A 20,631-nucleotide genomic window follows, 5' to 3' on the forward strand; every position below is an offset into this window, starting at 1 on the left:
AGCTGGGGGATAATTTGGAGAACCTCCCAACCTTTCTTTGTTTCCTCATTCCTGCAGCAGAAAATGCACTTGCTCAGATTTCCACAGGGTCTGAACAGTAGGGCTCTGAACAGTAAGAGTAAGGGAACCACAGTGAAAGACAAGCATTCTTTGACCTGTGGGGAACAATGGAAGTGTCCATTCTACTGTTTGTGACTGGAGACGTCGGTCCAACCTCCTCTGCGTAGCTGAAGTCACCGGTTAACACGTGGGATTCCGGTCCTTTGGGGGCCCATCTCTTCTGTGCCCCTGACTGCAGAGAGAAGAGGCAGGGCTGTTTGATGAAAGGGCTGGGACTCTCAAGGTCAGGATCCTCTGAGAAAACGTTGCTGTCCAGGCAACATGATACCTAACTTGGAATGGCTGAGTGGGAAAGGTCTCTGGCTGGGGTCAGTGAGCTCAGTGTTGCTTTAGGTTGTTTAGATCCTCAGCACCCAGGGCAGTGCCCAGGGTCCATTAGCAGAGAACTCACTAAATTGTCAATTGTCCGTTTTCAGCTCTTTGGCTCGTATATCTGTGCATTTGAAATGGCTGGTATTGATAAGTAACACGCATCCTAGAATTTTTCACTGTCCCCAGACTACCTAAATTTAATTGAAAATCATTACAAAAGCAAAGTTGTGCCTGCAGCATTTCTGCACTCAAGACTGTTGTCATGAGGTCCAGGGTGCAGCTGAGGAGCCTGCGAGTGTCTCTGAAAGCCAAGGTGTGTCGGCATCATCTTGCTGACAGTAGTCAGGTCTCAGGGCTGCAGGTGGAACTCGGAGGTCCTGGAAGGATGATGCGCACTGACCTGTGGTGAACAAATTACTGGGAAAGGGGCGCAGACTCCAGGCCCTGGTGCGCTGTGCTTCTGCGCCACTGGAGACGCCTCCCGGGCACAACCTAAATACACGTCTTGCTCATATTACATCTCATCCAAGTAAGATTTTCCATTACCGCAACCGAGGAGACACCGAGGGCACGGTGACTGCTAACACCCGACAAGACTGGTTGTCTGCGCTTGGTGCTGCCACGGTCACAAAGTCATCAGCTTGTGATTAGACGTCACTGTTGCATCCTTTCTCCAGCCAACAGTCAGGGAGGGTTGATGCTGTGTGGGTCATGGCCTTACCTTCTCTCCTCCACGTCCACCTGATCATCGAATCCTGTTGTTCTCTGTAGACATTTCTCTTGAAAGCATTTTTTCTTCCTCTCTGTTCCTCCTGCCATATATATATATATATATATATATATATATATATATATATATATATACACACACACACACACACACACTATATAATTTTTTTAATTTTTTTTTATTTATTTATTTTACAGAGACAGAGAGAGTCAGAGAGAGGGATAGATAGGGACAGACAGACAGGAACGGAGAGATGAGAAGCATCAATTATTAGTTTTTCATTGCGACACCTTAGTTGTTCATTGATTGCTCTCTCATATGTGCCTTGACCGTGGGCCTTCAGCAGACCGAGCAACCCATTGCTTGAGCCAGCGACCTTGGGTCCAAGCTGGTGAGCCCCGCTCAAACCAGACGAGCCCGCGCTCAAGCTGGAGACCTCGGGGTCTTGAACCTGGGTCCTTCTGTATCCCAGTCCGATGCTCTACCCACTGCGCCACCGCCTGGTCAGGCTATATAATTTTTTTTGATATTTTTCTGAAGTGATAAGCGGGGAGGCAGTCAGACAGACTCCCGCATGTGCCCGACCGGGATCCACCGGCATGCCCACTTGGGGGTGATGCTCTGCCCATCTGGGGCATCGCTCTGCCGCAATCAGAGCCATTCTAGCGCCTGAGGCGGAGGCCATGGAGCCGTCCTCAGCGCCTGGGCCAGCTTTGCTCCAATGGAGCCTTGGCTGCAGGAGGGGAAGGGAGAGAGAGAAAGGAGAGGGGGAAGGGTAGAGAAGCAGATGGGTGCTTCTCCTGTGTGCCCTGGCCGGGAATCGAACCCAGACTTCCGTTCGTCGGGCCGACGCTCCCCAGCTGAGCCCTCCCCAGCCAGGGCTCACTTATATTAATTCAGTTTCTTACCAACTCCCTCCTGAGCCACGGCAGCAGCCTGTTCTGATACACCTGGCTCCGCGTTACTTTATGAAAGTAAGTTCGTCCATGTGTCTTTCCTGTCTTAGAACTCTGTCTTTCCTTCAGGGGATATTTAAGGCCATTTACAATCGCACGCAAACTGCCTTTCCAAGTCTTACCTTTGCTTCTTCCATCATGAGCTCTTTCTTACGAATTTTTCTCCAAAAAGTCTATACTTTCACTTCTGTCTGGTTTTCCACATGCCATTCTTTCCAAATAAAAAGTTAATCTTGTTTACATTTAATACTTCGTATAATAAATGTTGCCTCATCTCTGAGGCCTTTCAGCCCCAGACTTGCCATTGCCGTTTGTTACATACAGTGTGCTAAGTGTTTGTTGGTTTCTTTAAAATTGATTTTAGAGAGAGAGGAATGGGGTGGGGGGAGAGAAAGAAGGAGGGAAACATTGATTTGTTGCTCGTTCATTGGTTGATTCTTGTGTGTGCCCTGACTGGAGGTCAAACCTGCAGCCTTGGCGTGTCCGGACAACACTCTAACCAGCCGAGCTACCCGGCCGCGGCCTGTGCTAGGTGTTTCAGTCATCTGTGTGTAGTGTGTCTTTCACATGAGATTACAAACTTCTTGAGGACAGGTACTATGCTTTATTCATCTTTTACCTCCAGCATGTACCACAATGCCTAGCATATATATAGTAGGCACTCAATATATGCTTATTAAACATGTATAAGGCAATGTAGAATTCTGTACCCAGTTAGTTTGTGGTCTAATAAGGACCATCAATGACTTCATGATGTTACTGCTCAGACTGGGGTCAGTATCCTAAGAGAGGCTTTAATACATACAGTCACAGATTGGAATACTTGTGGAAAAGAATCATTTGTAATTGGAATTTTCTTTTGTGGTAAAATGTATCATTTTAACCATTTAAAAGTGTACAGTTTGGTGGCATTACATACAGTCACAATATTATATAAACATCACCACTATCGATTCCCCAAACTTTTAGCATTTTTAACTGCAATACCGGGTTGATGCGTGGAGTGGACGGAGCAAGCCCCTATTCCATTTTTTTTTAGCATTTTTAACAAAAACTTTGTACCCGCTAAATAACTTCAGAGAGTTAGTTGTCTGTTGTCTCGTTAGAGAGACCAGTGACTGAGAAAAACTCAGTTGTCCACGTTGTTTTCTTACCTTTTCAATCTCAGAGTTCTGTTCAAGCAGAAGCTCTCCTTTCTACCTCAGACTGCTGTCTTAGCCGTCTGACTCCAAATCTAGAACTCTTGCAGATGGCAGGAATGGAACTAAAGGTGGGCTCAAAACTTACTTCATGGAAGAGGTTGATTTGAGAGGGTGTAGGGCAGGGGTCTCAAACTCGCGGCCCGCGGGCCGCATGCGGCCCGCGGAACAATTTTGTGCGGCCCGCAGACTAATCCATGAAGTTCAAAATATTTTGGATAAAATTAAGTAAACCTAGGGGCCTACTTGTATTTTTCATTTCTCTAGCATCTTAGCTAGATATTAGCTTAGTTAACAGCAGTTGTGATGCGAACTACAGTTTCTGGTCGTTTTGTGACACTGAGTAAACTGCATGTACGATTGTGCTTGTTGTACTGATTTTTTTTTGTTTTCAACTGCAGTGAGAAAAGTGTTGCGTAACAGTTGCCTTTTGTAGACCTAGTGCGGCCTGCTGAACGGCTGTGATCTTGCTCTGCGGCCCACATGCTGAGTTGAGTTTGAGACCCCTGGTGTAGGGTTTCAGAGGCCGTGTGAGGACAGACTAAAAGGACAGGAGTTGGGCCTCCTCAGGCTAGAGTTGTGTTTGAACACCAAAAAGACAGCAGCAGCACATACACAGACTTGCTCAACCCTCCCCCAAGGGTTGCCTGAAATTTGTAAAAGTGCATGGGTAAATACAGGAGGTCATAATGACAGGAAAATAGGTCTATTGTTTCATTCTTCAGTCGTGTGTGGAGCAGGGCGCCATCTTTGCCCTCAAGGAGCTCAGAGTCTAATGCAGCCAGGGAGTGAGGCACGACCTATAAACAGATGATTAAAATACTGCCATTAGCCTGACCAGGTGGTGGCGCAGTGGATAGAGCGTCAGACTGGGATGCGGAGGACCCGGGTTCGAGACCCCGAGGTCGCCAACTTGAGCGCAGGCTCATCTGGTTAGAGCAAAAGCTCACCAGCTTGGACCCAAGGATGCTGGCTCGAGCAAGGGGTTACTCAGTCTGCTGTAGCCCCACAGTCAAGGCGCATATGAGAAAGCATTCAATGAACAACTAAAGTGTCGCAATGCACAATGAAAAACTAATGATGGATGCTTCTCATCTCTCCGTTCCTGTCTGTCTGTCCCTGTCTATCCCTCTCACTGACTCTCTCTCTGTCTCTGTAAAAAAATAAAATAAATAAATAATAATAATCTTTAAAAAAATAAAAATAAGGCCCTGGCCGGTTGGCTCAGCGGTAGAGCGTCGGCCTGGCGTGCGGGGGACCCGGGTTCGATTCCCGGCCAGGGCACATAGGAGAAGCGCCCATTTGCTTCTCTACCCCCCCTCCTTCCTCTCTGTCTCTTTCTTCCCCTCCCGCAGCCAAGGCTCCATTGGAGCAAAGATGGCCTGGGCGCTGGTGATGGCTCCTTGGCCGCTGCCCCAGGCGCTAGAGTGGCTCTGGTCGCGGCAGAGCGATGCCCCGGAGGGGCAGAGCATCGCCCCCTGGTGGGCAGAGTGTCGCCCCTGGTGGATCCCGGTCGGGCGCATGCGGGAGTCTGTCTGACTGTCTCTCCCTGTTTCCAGCTTCAGAAAAATACCAAAAAAAAATTAAAATAAAATAAAAATTAAAAAAAATAAAATACTGCCATTAGTTTCCTGGTGGAAGTATGAAAAATCACATGAAGGCAGAAGCAGCAAGCTTTGGAGAACTTGAAAGCCTTCACAGAAAATGAGGTGATGCCTCTTCTGTAGAAGGGGATCATAATACCCCCTTTTTATGTTTACTGTGAAGATGAATGAGATCTCACATATAAAGCTTTTAATAATACAATTGCTAACACATGGTAGACATTCAACTGTTAGCTCATGTTATTTTGTTGTGGAGAGATTTTATTGAACTGATGAATGACAGTATGCCCACTGATTGCAAGTAGCAGAGATTAACTTTGCTGACTTAAGCAAACAAGGGAATGAATGAATTGGAGAATAACAGAGCTCCCAGGATGGAAAGGAGAGTTTAACAACAAGCCTCGGAGAGGAAAGTTACAAGGAAGCTTGGGGATCCTAGAATTAGAACAGACCTTAGTATAGTCTCTTTGGGAGACACAGTTCCGTTCCTACAACAATGATGTAACCCGAATTTTGGTGTAAATTGAAACACATCCTAGCCTAAGTCACTTACTTATCCTAACACATTTGTAAAATCATCATCTAGAACATAAAAACACACCTAAGCCACAGAAAAGAAGACTGTGTATTCTTCCACTGCACACAGCCAAACTAGTTCACCCACGTGGTCCATAAGTACGATGCTAATGGCGTAAGCTGAAACACTCACATCTCAATTTTTTTTTTTTGTATTTTTCTGAAGTTGGAAACAGGGAGGCAGTCAGACAAACTCCTGCATACACCCGACCGGGATCCACCCGGCACGCCCACCAGGGGGCGATGCTCTGCCCATCTGGGGCGTTGCTCTGTTACAACCAGAGCCATTCTAGCACCTGAGGCGGAAGCCACAGAGCCATCCTCAGCACCCGGGCCAACCCTGCTCCAATGGAGCCTTGGCTGCAGGAGGGGAAGAGAGAGACAGAGAGGAAGGAGAGGGGGAGAGGTGGAGAAGCAGATGGACACTTCTCCTGTGTGCCCTGGCCGGGAATCAAATCTGGGACTCCTGCATGCCAGGCTGACGCTCTACCACTTAGCCTACCAGCCAGGGCACGTCTCAATTTTAAAGTTTTCATGGGAGTGCACGTCGTAAACTTGAAATGTCGTATGTCAAGACTTGGAACCTGAGGACCCCTGTATGTGAAAATAGTATCGAATCAGGTGCATGTAAGCTCATTGTCACTACTATTGTCATAATTATCGGCAGTCCACGTCTTCAGTGGAGGCCCCCAGAATTGTTTCCTTTAGGACAGGGGTCAGGAACCTTTTTGGCTGAGAGAGCCATGAACGCCACATATTTTTAAAATGTAATTTCGTGAGAGCCATACAACGACCCGTGTACTTTACGCATTATCCAATAAAAATTTGGTGTTGTCCCGGAGGACAGCTGTGATTGGCTCCAGGCACCCACAACCATGAACATGAGCGGTAGGAAATGAATGGATTGTAATACATGAGAATGTTTTATATTTTTAAAGTTATTATTATTTTTTATTAAAGATCTATCTGCGGGCCAGATGCAGCCATCAAAAGAGCCCCATCTGGCTCGCGAGCCATAGGTTCCCGACCCCTGCTCTAGGACTTTGTGCCATCAGTACTCTTGTTAAAGCGGAGACTCCTTCAAGGCTGTATTGACATTGACCCCTCCAACTGGAGTATGCGTGAGACTTGTCACACAGGATACAATCAAAAACATCAGAAACCAGTGTAGATTATAGCCATCTTCGACTATCTTTATGTGTTGACATAGAAGAAAATTGAATAGGCACGGCCTTCCCAGTACCTTGATGTACCACGTCAGCTTCTTTTCATGGTGATCCCAGACTTACGGATGCGTTTAGATGCCTTGTCAAGTGGATAAAGGACTGTCATTTTCAAGTCTAGTATTCTCTTGCTTGGCTGTTTTCCAAGTCTGAGGAAAGGGCTCCTATACTTTGTGACCATTCAGAAATTAAAGCTACTGTTCTGCATTTCTGCCTGCTGACCATGTTCCATCTCTAATACACACATGTGCACACCCATACAGTGAGAGCTCATTTTATTTGTTGTATTTTGTGATGATTGCTGAAAGGCCTTCGGTCATAAAGCAAGTGAATGGGTTGCGTGCACACGTGTATCTGGTCTGTCCATGCCCCTCTTCTCTCTCCTGCCTTTCCTCACCTGTTTCTGTTTTTCTCACGTAATATTGCACACCGAGCTAATTTCTTACAGCAAACTTAAATAGACTGGCCGATGTTCAGTGCACGTATAGCCTGTTGCCGTGCAGTGACTTAGCCCACGGTGTTGATACTGCAAAGCGAGGCTGATGGCATTCCTGGCGACAGAAAGGCCACTAACCTGCAGTCTTTGCATTGCATGTTACCCTTCTGATGAATCTGATGTATCCCTTAGGCCTCAGTCCGCTGTGCTCACCGCCTTTCATCCTTCTTTCTTTCTGACAAAGTCTTATCAGCTCATCATTATTAGCAACTTTGCCTTAAGCTAGTACCTTAAAGCTTATTCTTTCATACTCCTCAGTTCCTGTATTGTTCATACCAACCTTCCTCCTGTCTTTCCTCCCACGCAGTAGTTATCCTATCCCCACCCTCTACCCCGGCCGCCAAGGTTTTCTAGGGATGGGGTTTAGCTATACTAGAGTCGTCTGATGTATTAGTAACCGGCCACTGATGACCCATCTGCTGGCCCATCTCTAGCCAGGGTTGGGATTGGGATTCTCTGAGTTGTGTTTACCCAAGACCATATTAGCACTTCTTAGCCCTGCCCCTCTTTGGACAACCTGAGGTGAAGAACACGTACATAGGAGCAGCCACATTACTTATGGTGTCAGACTGCTGTGTAACCTTTAACCTTCCCAAATCTGTTTCTCTTTCTCTAAAGTGGGGATAGTAACAGTACCCATCTCATGGAGTCATTGGGAAAAATTAAGTGAGGCCATATATACCGCTCACAAAAATTAGGGAATATTTTCAAAATGAATATGAAGCTATAAAATATCCCCTAATTTTTGTGAGCGGTATATATAAAGCCCTTAGCATAGTTCTTGACACATGGTAAACAGTGAATTATGGGACCTGTTTCTGGGTTCAGATCATGTTTGTGGCACCTGTAGACGGGGGAGAAAGGGGGCTTTATAGAAATTACAATTTGTAAACTGAGTCTGAGGATTAGGGGTTAGCATCCCAGTGGATAAAGAAAGGAGAAGGATTCCTAGCAGCAGTAAGAACACATGCCATGTCTGTGGACATTGCTCATCGTTTACTCTGACTGAAGGAGGAGATAAAAGTGGGGAGGCGTGCCTGGCCTGTGGGGGCGCAGTGGATGGAGCGTGGACCTGGACTGCTGAGGCGCCGGGTCAAAACCCTGCGCTTGCCCAGTCAAGGCACATACGAGAAGCAACTGCTATGAATTGATGATTCCCACTCCTTACCCCCGACCTTTCTCTCTCTCGCTCTCGCTCTCGCTCTCGCTCTCTCAAGTCAATAAATTCTTTAAAAAAGAAGAAAGTGGGGTGGGGGGTGGGGGGTGGAGGTGAAGCAGGCGAGACTACCAAGAACAGATCACAGAGAACCTCGTAGCGCTTGTGGAGGAGTTTAAACTTGGTCTTCTGTCAGTCCTCCTATCCGAATAATCTGGTTTCTCTGTTGAGCAGTCGCATGAACGTCTTTGAGAGGAGCAAGAGCAAAAAAGGGAAAAGACGGCAGTGAATTGGCCTCATATGAACTGGCATCTCTTTAAAGCGAATATTCCTCCTCGAGAATACTGCATTGATTAAACATGTGCCTCGCAAGATTCATTATTGCTTTACTTGTGCTCCCTGTTGGGTGTCTCATTCATTAATCTGCTGATTAGTCACCCTGAACTCTTGCGTCCCCCTCCCGTTTTTGCATTCCCTTTTTAATATACTACGCTGCTCCCCCAGGACGTAAACTCCAGGACCCGTCTCTGGCCTGCTCGTGTTTGTTTTCTTTGCCCCTTGTGCCTGCCTCTGCTATAACATTTGTAGTATGTGTTAAGTAATCCTTAAGGTAACATTTTTATTATGTCATAAAAAGTGCATGGCAAATATATTATAACTCATGGACTTTGTTTAAAAATGGACGGATAATTTATTGAGTGTGTTACATGAGCCTCGCTCCCCTCCCCATCTCAGCCGAGAGGCGCAGCTCATTTGGCCTCGCCTCCTAGTGAGTGCTCCCACCCTGTGACATGCTGGGGAAGCGCACCCGGGGTTGGCTAGGAGTGACATCATAGTTTATGTACTCAATAAAAATTTAATTAAGTCATTACAGGAATTGCAGTCATCATTTAACCCTCTGATTTCTTCTGTTTAGTTTATTATTAAACATTCAGTAATACCAGTCACCAAATCTTGATGGCTTATAAAATATCTGCATGAATTTTAATAGCTTAAATAAATGGGAAAATATGAGTAACTGATATAAAAGGAACCTTTTCCTTGTGGTGGTGCTCTATATATGGGTTTTTATAAAAAGCAGAGCGTGATGGAAAGGATAGGAGTTGAACAAGAATAAGATACAGGACCCCGTGCTATCTGGGAGGAGCTTCTCCATCAGCATCTGCACGGACAGGCGTTCCGTATACAGCAATCTGGCAGTGGGGCACCGAGCCTGCGCACCAGCAAACAAAAGCTTAAGTAAGAGAATAAATCCCAGCAGAGGTTCACCGGAGGGAATATCCAGCTCCCCTTGGCTGCTGGGCTGGCTGGAAGGGCCCAGCGGGTGAGTCCAGTAGTTCAGGAAGCTGTTCTCACTTAGGCTCACCTGTTGCCCGCGTATCATGTGTCTGCGCTGATCAGGCTGCCACCCTCTTCCGGGAAGGGCCCTTTTCATGATCTAATCCAGCCTGGGTGATGATATCTGAAAACCATTTCGGGCTGTGGCAGCTTGCCAGTTCTCAGCTAGAGGTGAGGGGGAGAGGTCACTGGTGTTAGACTATAGGACAGGGAGGTAGGAGGGCCTTGCTCATAAGGAACCCCACTCCTGCGCTCCGCTCTTGCTGGGCAGCAGCCAGCCAACATGCAGGTGCTCCCCAAGAGGAGAGAGCGTGTTCCCGAGTCAATAGACCGGCTGGAAAGCCAGAACTGAGGTCTGCAGATTAATGTGCTGGCGATGTAGGGAAATGCCTGCGGATGGTGAAGTAAGACAAGTGCTCGTCCAGAAATTGGGTTCTAATCCTGACTCTGACACTTAACTTGGTGTGTGAACTTGGACAAGCGTCTTTTCCTCTTTGGGCCTCAGTTTACCATTTCCTCAGAGGGCTTGAGGTAGGTGGTTTCTGAGGGCCCTTCCAGCTTCAAAGCCTACAGGTTTGATGCAGCCCATAAACCAGCTCCGTGAGCCGGCTCAGTGAATGTTTACCTCTGGGAGCTGTTCCCGCCGTTGTGTTTGACATCGCTGACGGCCGGGCATGGCTCTGGTTCTTCTTGCACAGTTGGGAGAACCACTGGTATGGGAGTAGGGAGAGCCCCAAAATGGGTATCAGCTGGTCTGGGTGTAGTCCCATCCTGACATCACAGAAGGAATGTATTTAGCTAGCTCTGGCTTACTTCTTTTCTTTTCTTTTTTTTTTTTTGTATTTTTCTGAAGTGAGAAGCTGGGAGGCAGAGAGACAGACTCCCGCATGTGCCCAACCGGGATCCACCTGGCATGTCCACCAGGGGGTGATGCTCTGCCCATCTGGGGCGTTGCTCCATTGCAACCGGAGCCACTCTAGCACTTGAAGTGGAGGCCATGGAGCCGTCCTCAGTGCCCGGGCCAACTTTGCTCCCATGGAGCCTTGGCTGGGGGAGGGGAAGAGAGAGACCTAGAGAGAAAGGAGAAGGGGAGGGTAGAGAAGCAGATGGGCACTTCTCCTATGTGCCTTGACCGGGAATCGAACCCGAGACTTCCACACACCAGGCTGGCGCTCTACCGCTGAGCCAACTGGCCAGGGCCTCTGGCTTATCTCCTGACTCCTTTCACCTCAGTCCATTCTGGAAGGTGGTCCAGTAGAAGTTTGGCAGTGTAAGCGTCTGAAATTTCAGAAACATGGAAGGTACTCAGCAGCATAAAAAGGAAACAAACAGATGGGCACCACTGGATAGAGCATGCCAAGTGTGGCACTCGGCCCTTGCAAGGGTTCAGTCATCAGCATGCCAGTCTCAAACCCTGCTCGGGGCCAGGCCCTGTACTGGGTAACAGGGCTGCCAAGATTAATCAGGCAGTTCCTTATGACCTTGAGTGGCTCACAGACTGGTGGGGAGACAGGTACACAAGCAGCTCTAAACCGGGCTGTGCTCCTGGGAGAGACGTGCGAACAGAGGGCTCTGGGGGAGCGGGGATGAGTGGCTGACCTGCCCTGGGTGCGGCGGGAATGGTCACAGACAGCTGCACAAGTGCTGCTGCCTTTTTAAAAATTATTTATGACTATAAAGTATTGGAACTGATTTTAGTTTTATGCAAACAAACCAAAAGGTATCACTCATAATTCCTTGAATTTGCAGAGCACTTGACAACTTACTGAGTCTTTCAGCATCCTTTATGAATGAATGAATGAATGAATGAATGAATGAATGAATGAATGAATGAATATGTGTTTATTTGCTCCTCAAACCAGCCCTGTGTGTAGGACATTTAAAAGACAAGAACATTGATTCAGAGTTTACTCGACTTACTCAAGACCACCTCCTGTGTCGATAGCAGAATTATGACTCGAACCCAGGTTTTCTTTTCTTTCTTTTTTCTTTAGGTTTATTTATTTATTTTTTTTTTAGATTTTATTTATTCATTTTTATTAGAGAGGGGGGGAGAGAGAGAGAGAGAGGAGAGGAGAGAGAGAGAGAGAGAGAACAGGGGGAGGAGCAGGAAGCATCAACTCCCATATGTGCCTTGACCAGGCAAGCCCAGAGTTTTGAACCGGCGACCTCAGCATTTCCAGGTCGACGCTTTATCCACTGCGCCACCACAGGTCAGGCGAACCCAGGTTTTCTGACTAAATCTCCCACTCCTCTCCTCTACCCTTCTTCAGAGACCGGTGATAAAACACAGGATTAAATCACTCAGTCTTTAATTTATGATCCTAAGGAGAATGATCCTTCTGGAGGCAGAAACCTTATGGAACGAAAGGCACGTAGACCTTGGAATCAGACTGACCTGGACGCTAACCTCAGCTCTGTCAGTGATCTGCTGTGGGACCTAGGACAAGTCGCTTCCTCTGTCTGAGTCTCAGTGTTCTGCGTCTATAAAAACAGGACAGTAGCATTTCTACCTCAGTTTTCTGCGTCTATAAAAACAGGACAGTAGCATTTCTACCTCTCTGAGTCCCGGTGACGATTAGAGGGGATGATGTCCACGGAGAGCCTGGTCACTCCCCAGCGCTCAGGGAAGGGGAGGGAAGTGGTGAGCATGGTCGTGGTCAGAGCTGTTAAGCACAAATCTTATTCTCCACGTGAGGTTCCAAATGACTTTTGGTTTCTAAAATCTGGCAGCTTAAATATGTAACAATCCCTTGCTGCGGATTCCACATTAGGGCAGATCTGCTGGGACTGCAGAGGAGTGACAGCTGGGTCCTGCCCGCGAGCCTGTGTCTGGAGGTCACAGTTGTACCCCGTTGAAGACACGCAGTGAAGGCACTCGAGGCCCGGAAGGCCCTCCTGCTGTGCTCTGGGAGGAGTCCTGCCAGGGCCTCCACGGTGTCACTAGAATTGCGTTTTCAGAATAGTCTCTTAACACAAGTAGTCCTGCTACTTGAGCCTGTCTTCTTCTCTCCCTCTCCTCCTGTGCGTGGCCGCAGAGAGCCTCTTTCTGCTCAGCATCTCGGAGTCCGGCCTCTTTCCCCCGTTCTCACCTCTGTCATTTCCTCCTTCTGTCCTTACTACAACGAGCTCTTCTGAGTGATCCTTAAGACATATCCTAGCATGGACCCAAGATACCGTACGGGCGGTCCTGCCACTCGTCCCCCTTGCCCCTCCCTGAGTTTTCTTACCTGTCTTTGCACCTTTGCACACCTGTTGCCTCTGTCTAGAATGTCGTCTGTTCTCCCCCTGATTCTCTTCTGTCTGATTCCTCCTCTTCCTCCAAAGTCCACATGTATGTTACCTCCTAGAGAACTCTTCCCCAGTCCCCCAAGCAAAGGACATTTGTACCAAAATTGATTTATGACTCACCACTTTTGGAATAGAATTTGAGACATCATGTCACAGGATGGTAGCAGGTGACCCTTGAACAACCTGACACTGATCGCCTGCGCTGTTGAAAATCCACGTATAACTTCTGACTCCCCCACAACTCAACTACCCTCAGTATCCACTGTGGATGCCAAAATCCATGGGTGCTCAGGTCCCCTTCATAAAGTGGCATAGAGCAGTGCACACAGTAGGCCCTCCTCATCTGCGGACTCACAAATGTGGGTGGAAAACAGTACAGGTACTTACTGGAAAAATCCGTGTAGAAGCAGACCCACATGGTTCAAAACCATGTTGTTCAAGGGTCAACTGCAGTTTTTACATGTCTGTTTTCTAATACTGTACTAGACAGAGTGTCCCTCCAGTCAAGAAACTGTTTCTTCTACTTTGTGCTCATAGGGTCTAGCACCAAGCCTGACACAGAGCTGGGCTCAGCTCATTAAACTGAGTTAGTGCTCTGTGTAATTTGCATCAATACCTAAAAGGGCCTTGGCCGGCTGGCTCAGTGCTAGAGCGTTGGTCTGGCATGTGGAAGTCCCAGGTTTGATTTCTGGCCAAGGCACACAGGAGAAGTGCTCATCTGCTTCTCCACCCTTCCCCCTCTCCTTTCTTTCTATCTCTCTCTTCCCTTCCCACAGCCAAGGCTCCATTGGAGCAAAGTTGGCCCAGGCACTGAGGATGGCTCCATGGCCTCTGCCTCAGGTGCTAGAATGGCTCCAGCCGCAGCGAGTAACGCCCCAGATGGGCACGGCATCGCCCCCTGGTGGGCGTGCCAGGTGGATCCCAGTCGGGCACATGCGGGAATCTGACTGCCTCCCTGCTTCTCACTTCAAAAAAAAAAAAACCCAAAAAACTAAAAGAAGCCGTCAAACTGGGAAGAACCTTGACAGATCAGGGAAATGAGGATGAACAGCAGTGTGAGCTGTTAGGGACCCTCTCTCTTTGTTCTATAAGAGTGTGCGACAGCTAAAAGCCACAGATCCTACTTCTTGGTTTGTTCCTTTCTTTCATACTTTTGTTTTTGCAATTTTGTTTCCTGTAGGTTAATCCCTATATCCTGAAGAAGAACATGATGGCTATGACAAATAATTTCTACGCAGCCATCTTGGGATACGATGAAGTAAGAGCATTGGCGAAACCTTTGGCAGAACAGGGGCTTTCCCCAACACAGGTTGTGATGGGAGCCACGGGACACGCTTCAGGGCCGTCTCCGCTGGCCACGGCAGCTCAGGGTTACGTTCCCGCCTCCACTGGCAGCTAGAATGAATGTGCCCCGGGTTCCTGTGCTTGGGAAAGTGAGAACTGTACACTGCGGGCTGGTGGTTCAGCAGTCAGCACGGTGGAGCGGCCGTGTGGAGCAGGTGGCGGGGCAGGGCGGGGCAGTCATTCTCAGTCTTCCGTGCTCCCGGGGAGGACAACATACACACGGAACCAGCACCATCTGCCAGACAAAGGGCACACTTTTTTGTGTTTAACTCTGAAAGCAATACGTACTCATTTTAAAAACTCACAAAACCGCCTGACCTGTGGTGGCGCAGTGGATAAAGCGTCGACCTGGAAATGCTGAGGTCACCAGTTCGAAACCCTGGGCTTGCCTGGTCAAGGCACATATGGGAGTTGATGCTTCCAGCTCCTCCCCGCTGTCTCTGTCTCTGTCTCTCTCTCTCTCCTCTCTAAAATGAATAAATAAAATAAAATAAAAATTAAAAAACAAAAACAAAAAACTCACAAAACCGTCCATAAGGGTTTGAGGTAGAAATTAGAAAGCCCCTTTCCCGTGCGGCCCACCTCCCTGCCCCAGAGGAAGACTGTTGAGAATCTATTGTGTGTCCTTCCAGATGTTACCCGGGTGCACAAGCACCCTGCGTTTGTTTTCTCTGTGCAAGTGGGCGTCACACTGTTCACACTGCTCTGCAACTTGCCTTTTTCACTGGACAAGGTATCTTGGGCATTCTTCAACATCAAACATTTAGCTCTGTCTCATTTTTTAATGATAAAATATGCGTAACATAAAAATGTAATAACCATTTTAGCCATTTTTAAGTGTGCATTTTAGTCACATTAAGAACATTCACATGGTTGAGTGACAGTCGCCACCCTCTACCTCCAGAGCTCTTTCCGTCTTCCCGAGCTGAAACTCTCTGCCTGTGAACCACGGCTCTCTCCCTCTGCCCTCCCCCAGTCCCTGGGAACCATTACTCTGCGTTCTGTCTCTGTGATGCCGACTCTTCTAAATACCTCATGGAAGTGGAATCATACAGTTTTCGTCCTTTGGTGTCTGGCTTCTTTCACTTAGCATAATGTCTTCAAGATTCATCCGTGTTGTAGCATCTGTCTCACCCCCCCCCCCACTGTTATTATGGAAATTTCAAACACATAGAAAAGTTAAAAGAATGGCGTGATGAATACCTTTGTGCACACCACCAGGCTTCATTATACCTCATCTTTTTTAACAAACCATGTGCTTTTATGCTCCTTTTGTGGTTATCTCCAGACTTCCCGTCTGTCCTCCCTGGACGCCCCGCCCTTCCGACGTTAGTGTCAGCTGCCCTGTGGCTGCGCGGGGATTTCTTCTGAGTAGTGGCAGTGTCTGCTGTGTTTGTGTTTGTGCTGGCTAGCATGGCACGTGGCGTGGGGTAGATAAACAGTAAGGAAGGGAGAAATGCACGAAAGGATAAGAGGAAGAAACTAGAGGCTGGAGGAGATGTTATCAGCCTATGGATAATAATAAAAGCCAGGAGAAAAGCTTACAAAAAAATTAAGTTAAATGTGTTAGGGTCACCAGACTAATTAAAATTAAAGTTTCCTGATTCCCAATCAACCACATAGCCTCAGTTATAAGAGTAATTAAGATTGTGTACTAGCCTGACCTGTGGTGGCGCAGTGGACAAAGCGTCGACCTGGAAATGCTGAGGTCGCCAGTTCAAAACCCTGGGCTTGCCTGGTCAAGGCACATATGGGAGTTGATGCTTCCAGCTCCTCCCCCCTTCTCTCTCTCTATCTCTCTCTCCTCTCTCTCCCTCTCTGTCTCTCTCTCCTCTCTAAAAATGAATTAAAAAAAAAAAGTAAAAAGTAAGATTGTGTACCACACACAACATTTATTTCACATGAACTTTCTGGGATTGGGGTAGGCATTGAGAAACAACTGCTTGAATCTACACATTCGTTGTTAAATGAGATACATTCTGATTTCAGAGACCTTACAGTGTATGAAAGAGTGAGGCTTAAACTTGAAGAAATATAATTTTCTATTAGCATTTGTTTAAAGTCTTTATAGCAGGTGGCTCAGTCAGTTTCTTCCAATATTAATAAAGATGTTCTGAATTGTATCTCTTCTCCATGCCCCATCCCAAGCCATCCGAGAAGAGCCATCTTACAAACGTGTCTGGTCACAAGAGGTAGCTGGGTGCTTTTTAAATCTGATTCTTGGGCACCTCTGTGAAGATTCCGGTTGAATAGGAGGAGGGCCTAGTATTTTTTTTTTTTTTTTTGGCCTTGTATTTTAACCAGTACTCCCGGTGACTTTAAAGAGTGGGAAGGTTTGGGAAATACAGTAATTACCTGGGACTCTTTTTAGAAACCCTGATATCTGGGCCCATCCCCCCAAAGTTGTGATTTTCCTGGTGTGTGTAGATGGGCATCTATAGTTGTAAAAGTTCCCTCTGCAATGTTAATGCACAATTCTAGAACAGTTTTTCTTAAATTTTCATGTGTGTGCAAATCTGCCGCAGACCTAGGTAAAAGTTCAGATTCTGTGTCTGTAAGTCCGGGGTGCGGCCTGAGATTCTGCGTTGCTAACAAGCTGCGGGCGGCGTGGGGGCATTCTGCAGCCTGCACTGGGGGCCATGGGGCTGCAGAGCCGTGCTGTCCCATACCAACCACACGTGGCTACTCTATTTAAACTCACGCAAGACGAACACTTCAGTTCCTCAGCCGCACTAGTTACATTTCAGGTGCTCAGTAACTAAAGTGGCTGGTGGAGTGGACAGTGCGACTCTAGAACATTCCTGTCATCACAGAAGTTGGGCAAGGTGGCACCACAGTACCCTTTTCTTGGAGTCTCGCTTGGACTCTGTCCTACCCCTGGACGCCCTTGGAACCTTCCTGTCCATGTCTGCATTAGGTCCAGAGATCATTCAGGCCCTTTGTGAACCATCCCTACTGTGACCTTTCCTCTCCACATTTATCTCCCATTCCCTGCCGCTGTGTAGCCTTCGCTCTGCGCAAGGCCATGTGCCTCACTGTCCCACAGACATGCCGGGCCTGGCTGAGGCTCTCTGGACAGCCAGGTATAGAGGGCAGGTGTAGCCTGGCAGCTTGGGCCCTGAGGGCCTGGGTCAGGCCTAGCACCTTGTAGGCACCTCCTTTATATATGTCTAGTAAACTAAAATTACTCTCTCTTGCTTAGAATGTTCTGTAGTTTTCCAAATATTCTCCATTCCAAAAGACCTTCTTCTTTGCAAAGCTTTTCCTGACCTCTCTAGGTCTCTGCCTTTTACTCTGAATTTCAGCATTCATCCATCAGTTTAACAGGTGTTTATTAAATGCCTGTCGTGTGTGATTCATCAGGAATATATCGGTCTGGTTCTTTCCCCATTGCCAGTGAGGAGAGTTAGGTAGTAAACACGTAACAGATAAGTATCTAATTACAAATGGGCGCAGTGACAGGATGGCGGCGGCAGGCGTACGTAGTGTGGGGAGGCCTCTGAAGAATTGGCATAGACGCTGACTCCAGTCGGGGGGCCAGCCGTAAGCAGAGTGTGCCCGGAGTCTCCCTGTACAGACTGGCGTTGGCTTGTTCTCCAGGATTGAAGCCTGTGTGACGTGCACTGGCGTCGTCCCTTCAACTAGATCGCGGCTGCCTGTGAGCTGGGACCGTGCGCTGGGCTTCTGTGTTCCCAGCGTTGTGCGCAGCACACGATGGTGTCAGGTCCGTCCACACTGAGTGAGACTGCCCCTCCCCACCCCTCATTACCGCCAGAGCCCTCGCAGGCCAGGGCAGTCCCTTTGGCTTCCTCTCGGGTACCAGACCTCGGTGTCTTCATTGACTGAAGGGTGCTTTCTTTGTGTTGTAGGGAAAACAAGTGGGCGCCCGAGTAGATTGTGGGAACGTTGCTGTGCACCCTAATATTTGGACACGCACCCTCTTCTCCTGCTTCCTTGGTTTGAAGTTGACACTCAGACAGGTCTCCCACTCGTTTTCACTGACTTACAGCAGTGTGGTGGGAAGAAGGCTGGGCTGGGTTCGTAGATGTCGCTAACATTTGTACTGCACACCCCTCTGTGCCGGGCAGTACGCCCTCACTGGAGCCAGTCAGACACCGCCCCCTGACCTCCCAGGCATTCTGGTCCCAGTTCTGCCGCCAATCAGATGCCCTCTAAGCCTCAGTGTGCTTTTCTTCTAGATGGGGATCGTAATGTCTGTTCTTGGTATCCGTAGTCATTAGGAGCCAGGTGTGAGGAGCCCTGCCGTTCAGAATAGTCAGGCTGTTGTCACTGTCCATCTGAGTCCTGAGGCATCCTTTTGCTTCTGACAGTTCAGGAGCTGATTGGGGGCCCGTCCCTTCCTGGGGTTCTGCCCTCTCCTGGGGCTCTGCCCCTCCCTGGGGGTCTGCCCCTCCCCGGGGGTCTGCTCCTTCCCGGGCATCTCCCCGACGGCCTAGGTGCCTGTTCGCAGCAGGCCTGGCGCCAGGCTCCTGCTGTCCGGCGCTCCATGCTCGGTCTCGGAGCCTCCGTCACACCCGCTCCCGCTCTGAGCCCTTGCCGCGCAGCACCTGTGGGTTGCTGCCAGCGGCACTCCGGCATGTGCCCAGGGCACTTCAGACAGGCGGGCTGTTGTGTTAGTAAATAGCTTGGAAAACGGTGATGTGCCCGAGCTTGTCCTTGGCTCCTGTCCCCATCGACCGGAAGAAGCTGGTTTTCCTGATTCAGCCATTGTGCCAGGGTAGTCTTGTAAGTGGTAGTGTGGTCGGAGTGTTTGGTGGGGGCATTTGGAGCAGGTGGACTGTTTTTCCACCAAGCTGTTGTACTGGGCATGGCTCTTCTTGGCAGCAGACCTGCAGCCAGACCTTGTGTACTGCGATGCCTCAGAGGGCAGCCCACCAAAAAGTGGTCCTGGGTCTTTGTGTGACAATTTAGCACCTACAGGGTCTTTCGTGGCCGTTATCTCTTAACCCTCACAGCCGCTCTGTGGGATAGGCATTATTCGGTGGTTTAGCCAGTGAGAAACCAAGGCTCAGTAAGGGCTGGTAGCTTCCCGAAGGCCACACAGCTGTCCATCAAGTGACCGAGCTGCCATTTGAACTCAGGAGGTCGGGTCCCCAGGTCCCACTGTTGTTTCGGCTGTTACCGCCGCTGCCTCGCACAGCAAGCTCCTGACCTTTGTACGTGACCTAGTGCACTTAACAAAACACCTTTACGTTATCTTAGGTTTCTAACTCAAGGAAGCTGTAAGGAGGGCACGTATTATCACCTCTGTTTTATAGACAAGGAGGTTGAGACGGGTTAGTGCGTTGCCCCCATCTCTGAGCTTAGCCGTGGCGGCGCTGGGCCCTGAGCCAGCCGCTGCTTGCCAGTCAGCGCTTTGCTGCTCCCCCACGCCACCCTGGCGCCTGGACAGAGCAGCCCCTCGGGGCCCTTCCCTTCAGTGCCCCGTGCCCCAGGAAGCAGGACCCTCCCGCCTTCCCTTACAAGTCCCCGCTAGAAAATGGCCCCGGTCCCTGGCCCAGTTGCTGATTAGCCTCTGTGTGTTTGGACTTCCTGACAGGGGTCTCTGGGCCAGCAGAGACTGTTAGGCGCTCACGCGCCTGGTCCGAGAGGCTGGGCCAGCGTGGCCAGCCAAGAGCTGGGGCACATTGAGGCCAAGGTGCCTAGTTCCCTTCCCCAAAGGGCAGCTGCCTTGCGGGTACGTGCCCTGGGGCCTGGGGTGGAGGTGCAGTCCACGCCCGCCGCTGTGCCTGGGGAGAGACGGACGCTCAGACTGTCTGGAGCCCATGCCTGGGGGCAGCAGGGGAAGCACTGCTGACTGAGGGGAGTGGGCTGGGAGGGTCAGCCGGACACGACCCCCATCTCTGCCCCCGTCAGCCGTAGTCACTCAGCCCCTCCGCTTTCCCTGTTCCTCTGCGTGAGAAGGAGAGTTGGGGCCAGACGCTCTCTGAAGACCCCTCCCAGCACGCCACATAGCTTCCCCATTGCTCATTGTGTCTGTATGTCCTTCTGAGCTGACGCTGTGGTCGCTGGCGTCTTCACAGCGTCCCTGGCCTTGGTGCCTGGGCCCCTCCCGGCTCCCCAGAAGACCAGCTGTCATACTCTGTTCCAGGGGATCCTCTCGGATGATCGCGGGCTGGCTGCTGCCCTCTGGAGGACCTTCTTCAACCAGAAGTGCGAGGACCCCCGACAGCTGGAACTGCTGGTGGAGTACGTGAGGAAGCAGGTGAGCGGCCTTTCCCCGCCCCTCCTGGCCCGCCGGGATGCAGGTGCTTCCTGAGCCTGT

General features: G+C 49.3%; 1 protein-coding gene across 4 annotated transcripts in view; it reads left to right on the plus strand.

Annotated features, from left to right (window-relative positions):
- UQCC1 (ubiquinol-cytochrome c reductase complex assembly factor 1) overlaps positions 1 to 20,631 on the plus strand; it is a 102,414-nt gene that overhangs the window by 78,464 nt on the left and 3,319 nt on the right. For all 4 annotated transcript variants that reach the window (XM_066235514.1, XM_066235515.1, XM_066235513.1 and 1 more), the window contains 2 exons: positions 14,182 to 14,259; positions 20,458 to 20,571. In XM_066235514.1, coding sequence (XP_066091611.1) covers positions 14,182 to 14,259; positions 20,458 to 20,571 — 192 coding nt within the window. The remainder of the gene's footprint in view (positions 1 to 14,181; positions 14,260 to 20,457; positions 20,572 to 20,631) is intronic.

Source organism: Saccopteryx bilineata, chromosome 6 (genome assembly GCF_036850765.1).
Source record: "Saccopteryx bilineata isolate mSacBil1 chromosome 6, mSacBil1_pri_phased_curated, whole genome shotgun sequence".
Classification (NCBI taxonomy): domain Eukaryota; kingdom Metazoa; phylum Chordata; class Mammalia; order Chiroptera; family Emballonuridae; genus Saccopteryx; species Saccopteryx bilineata.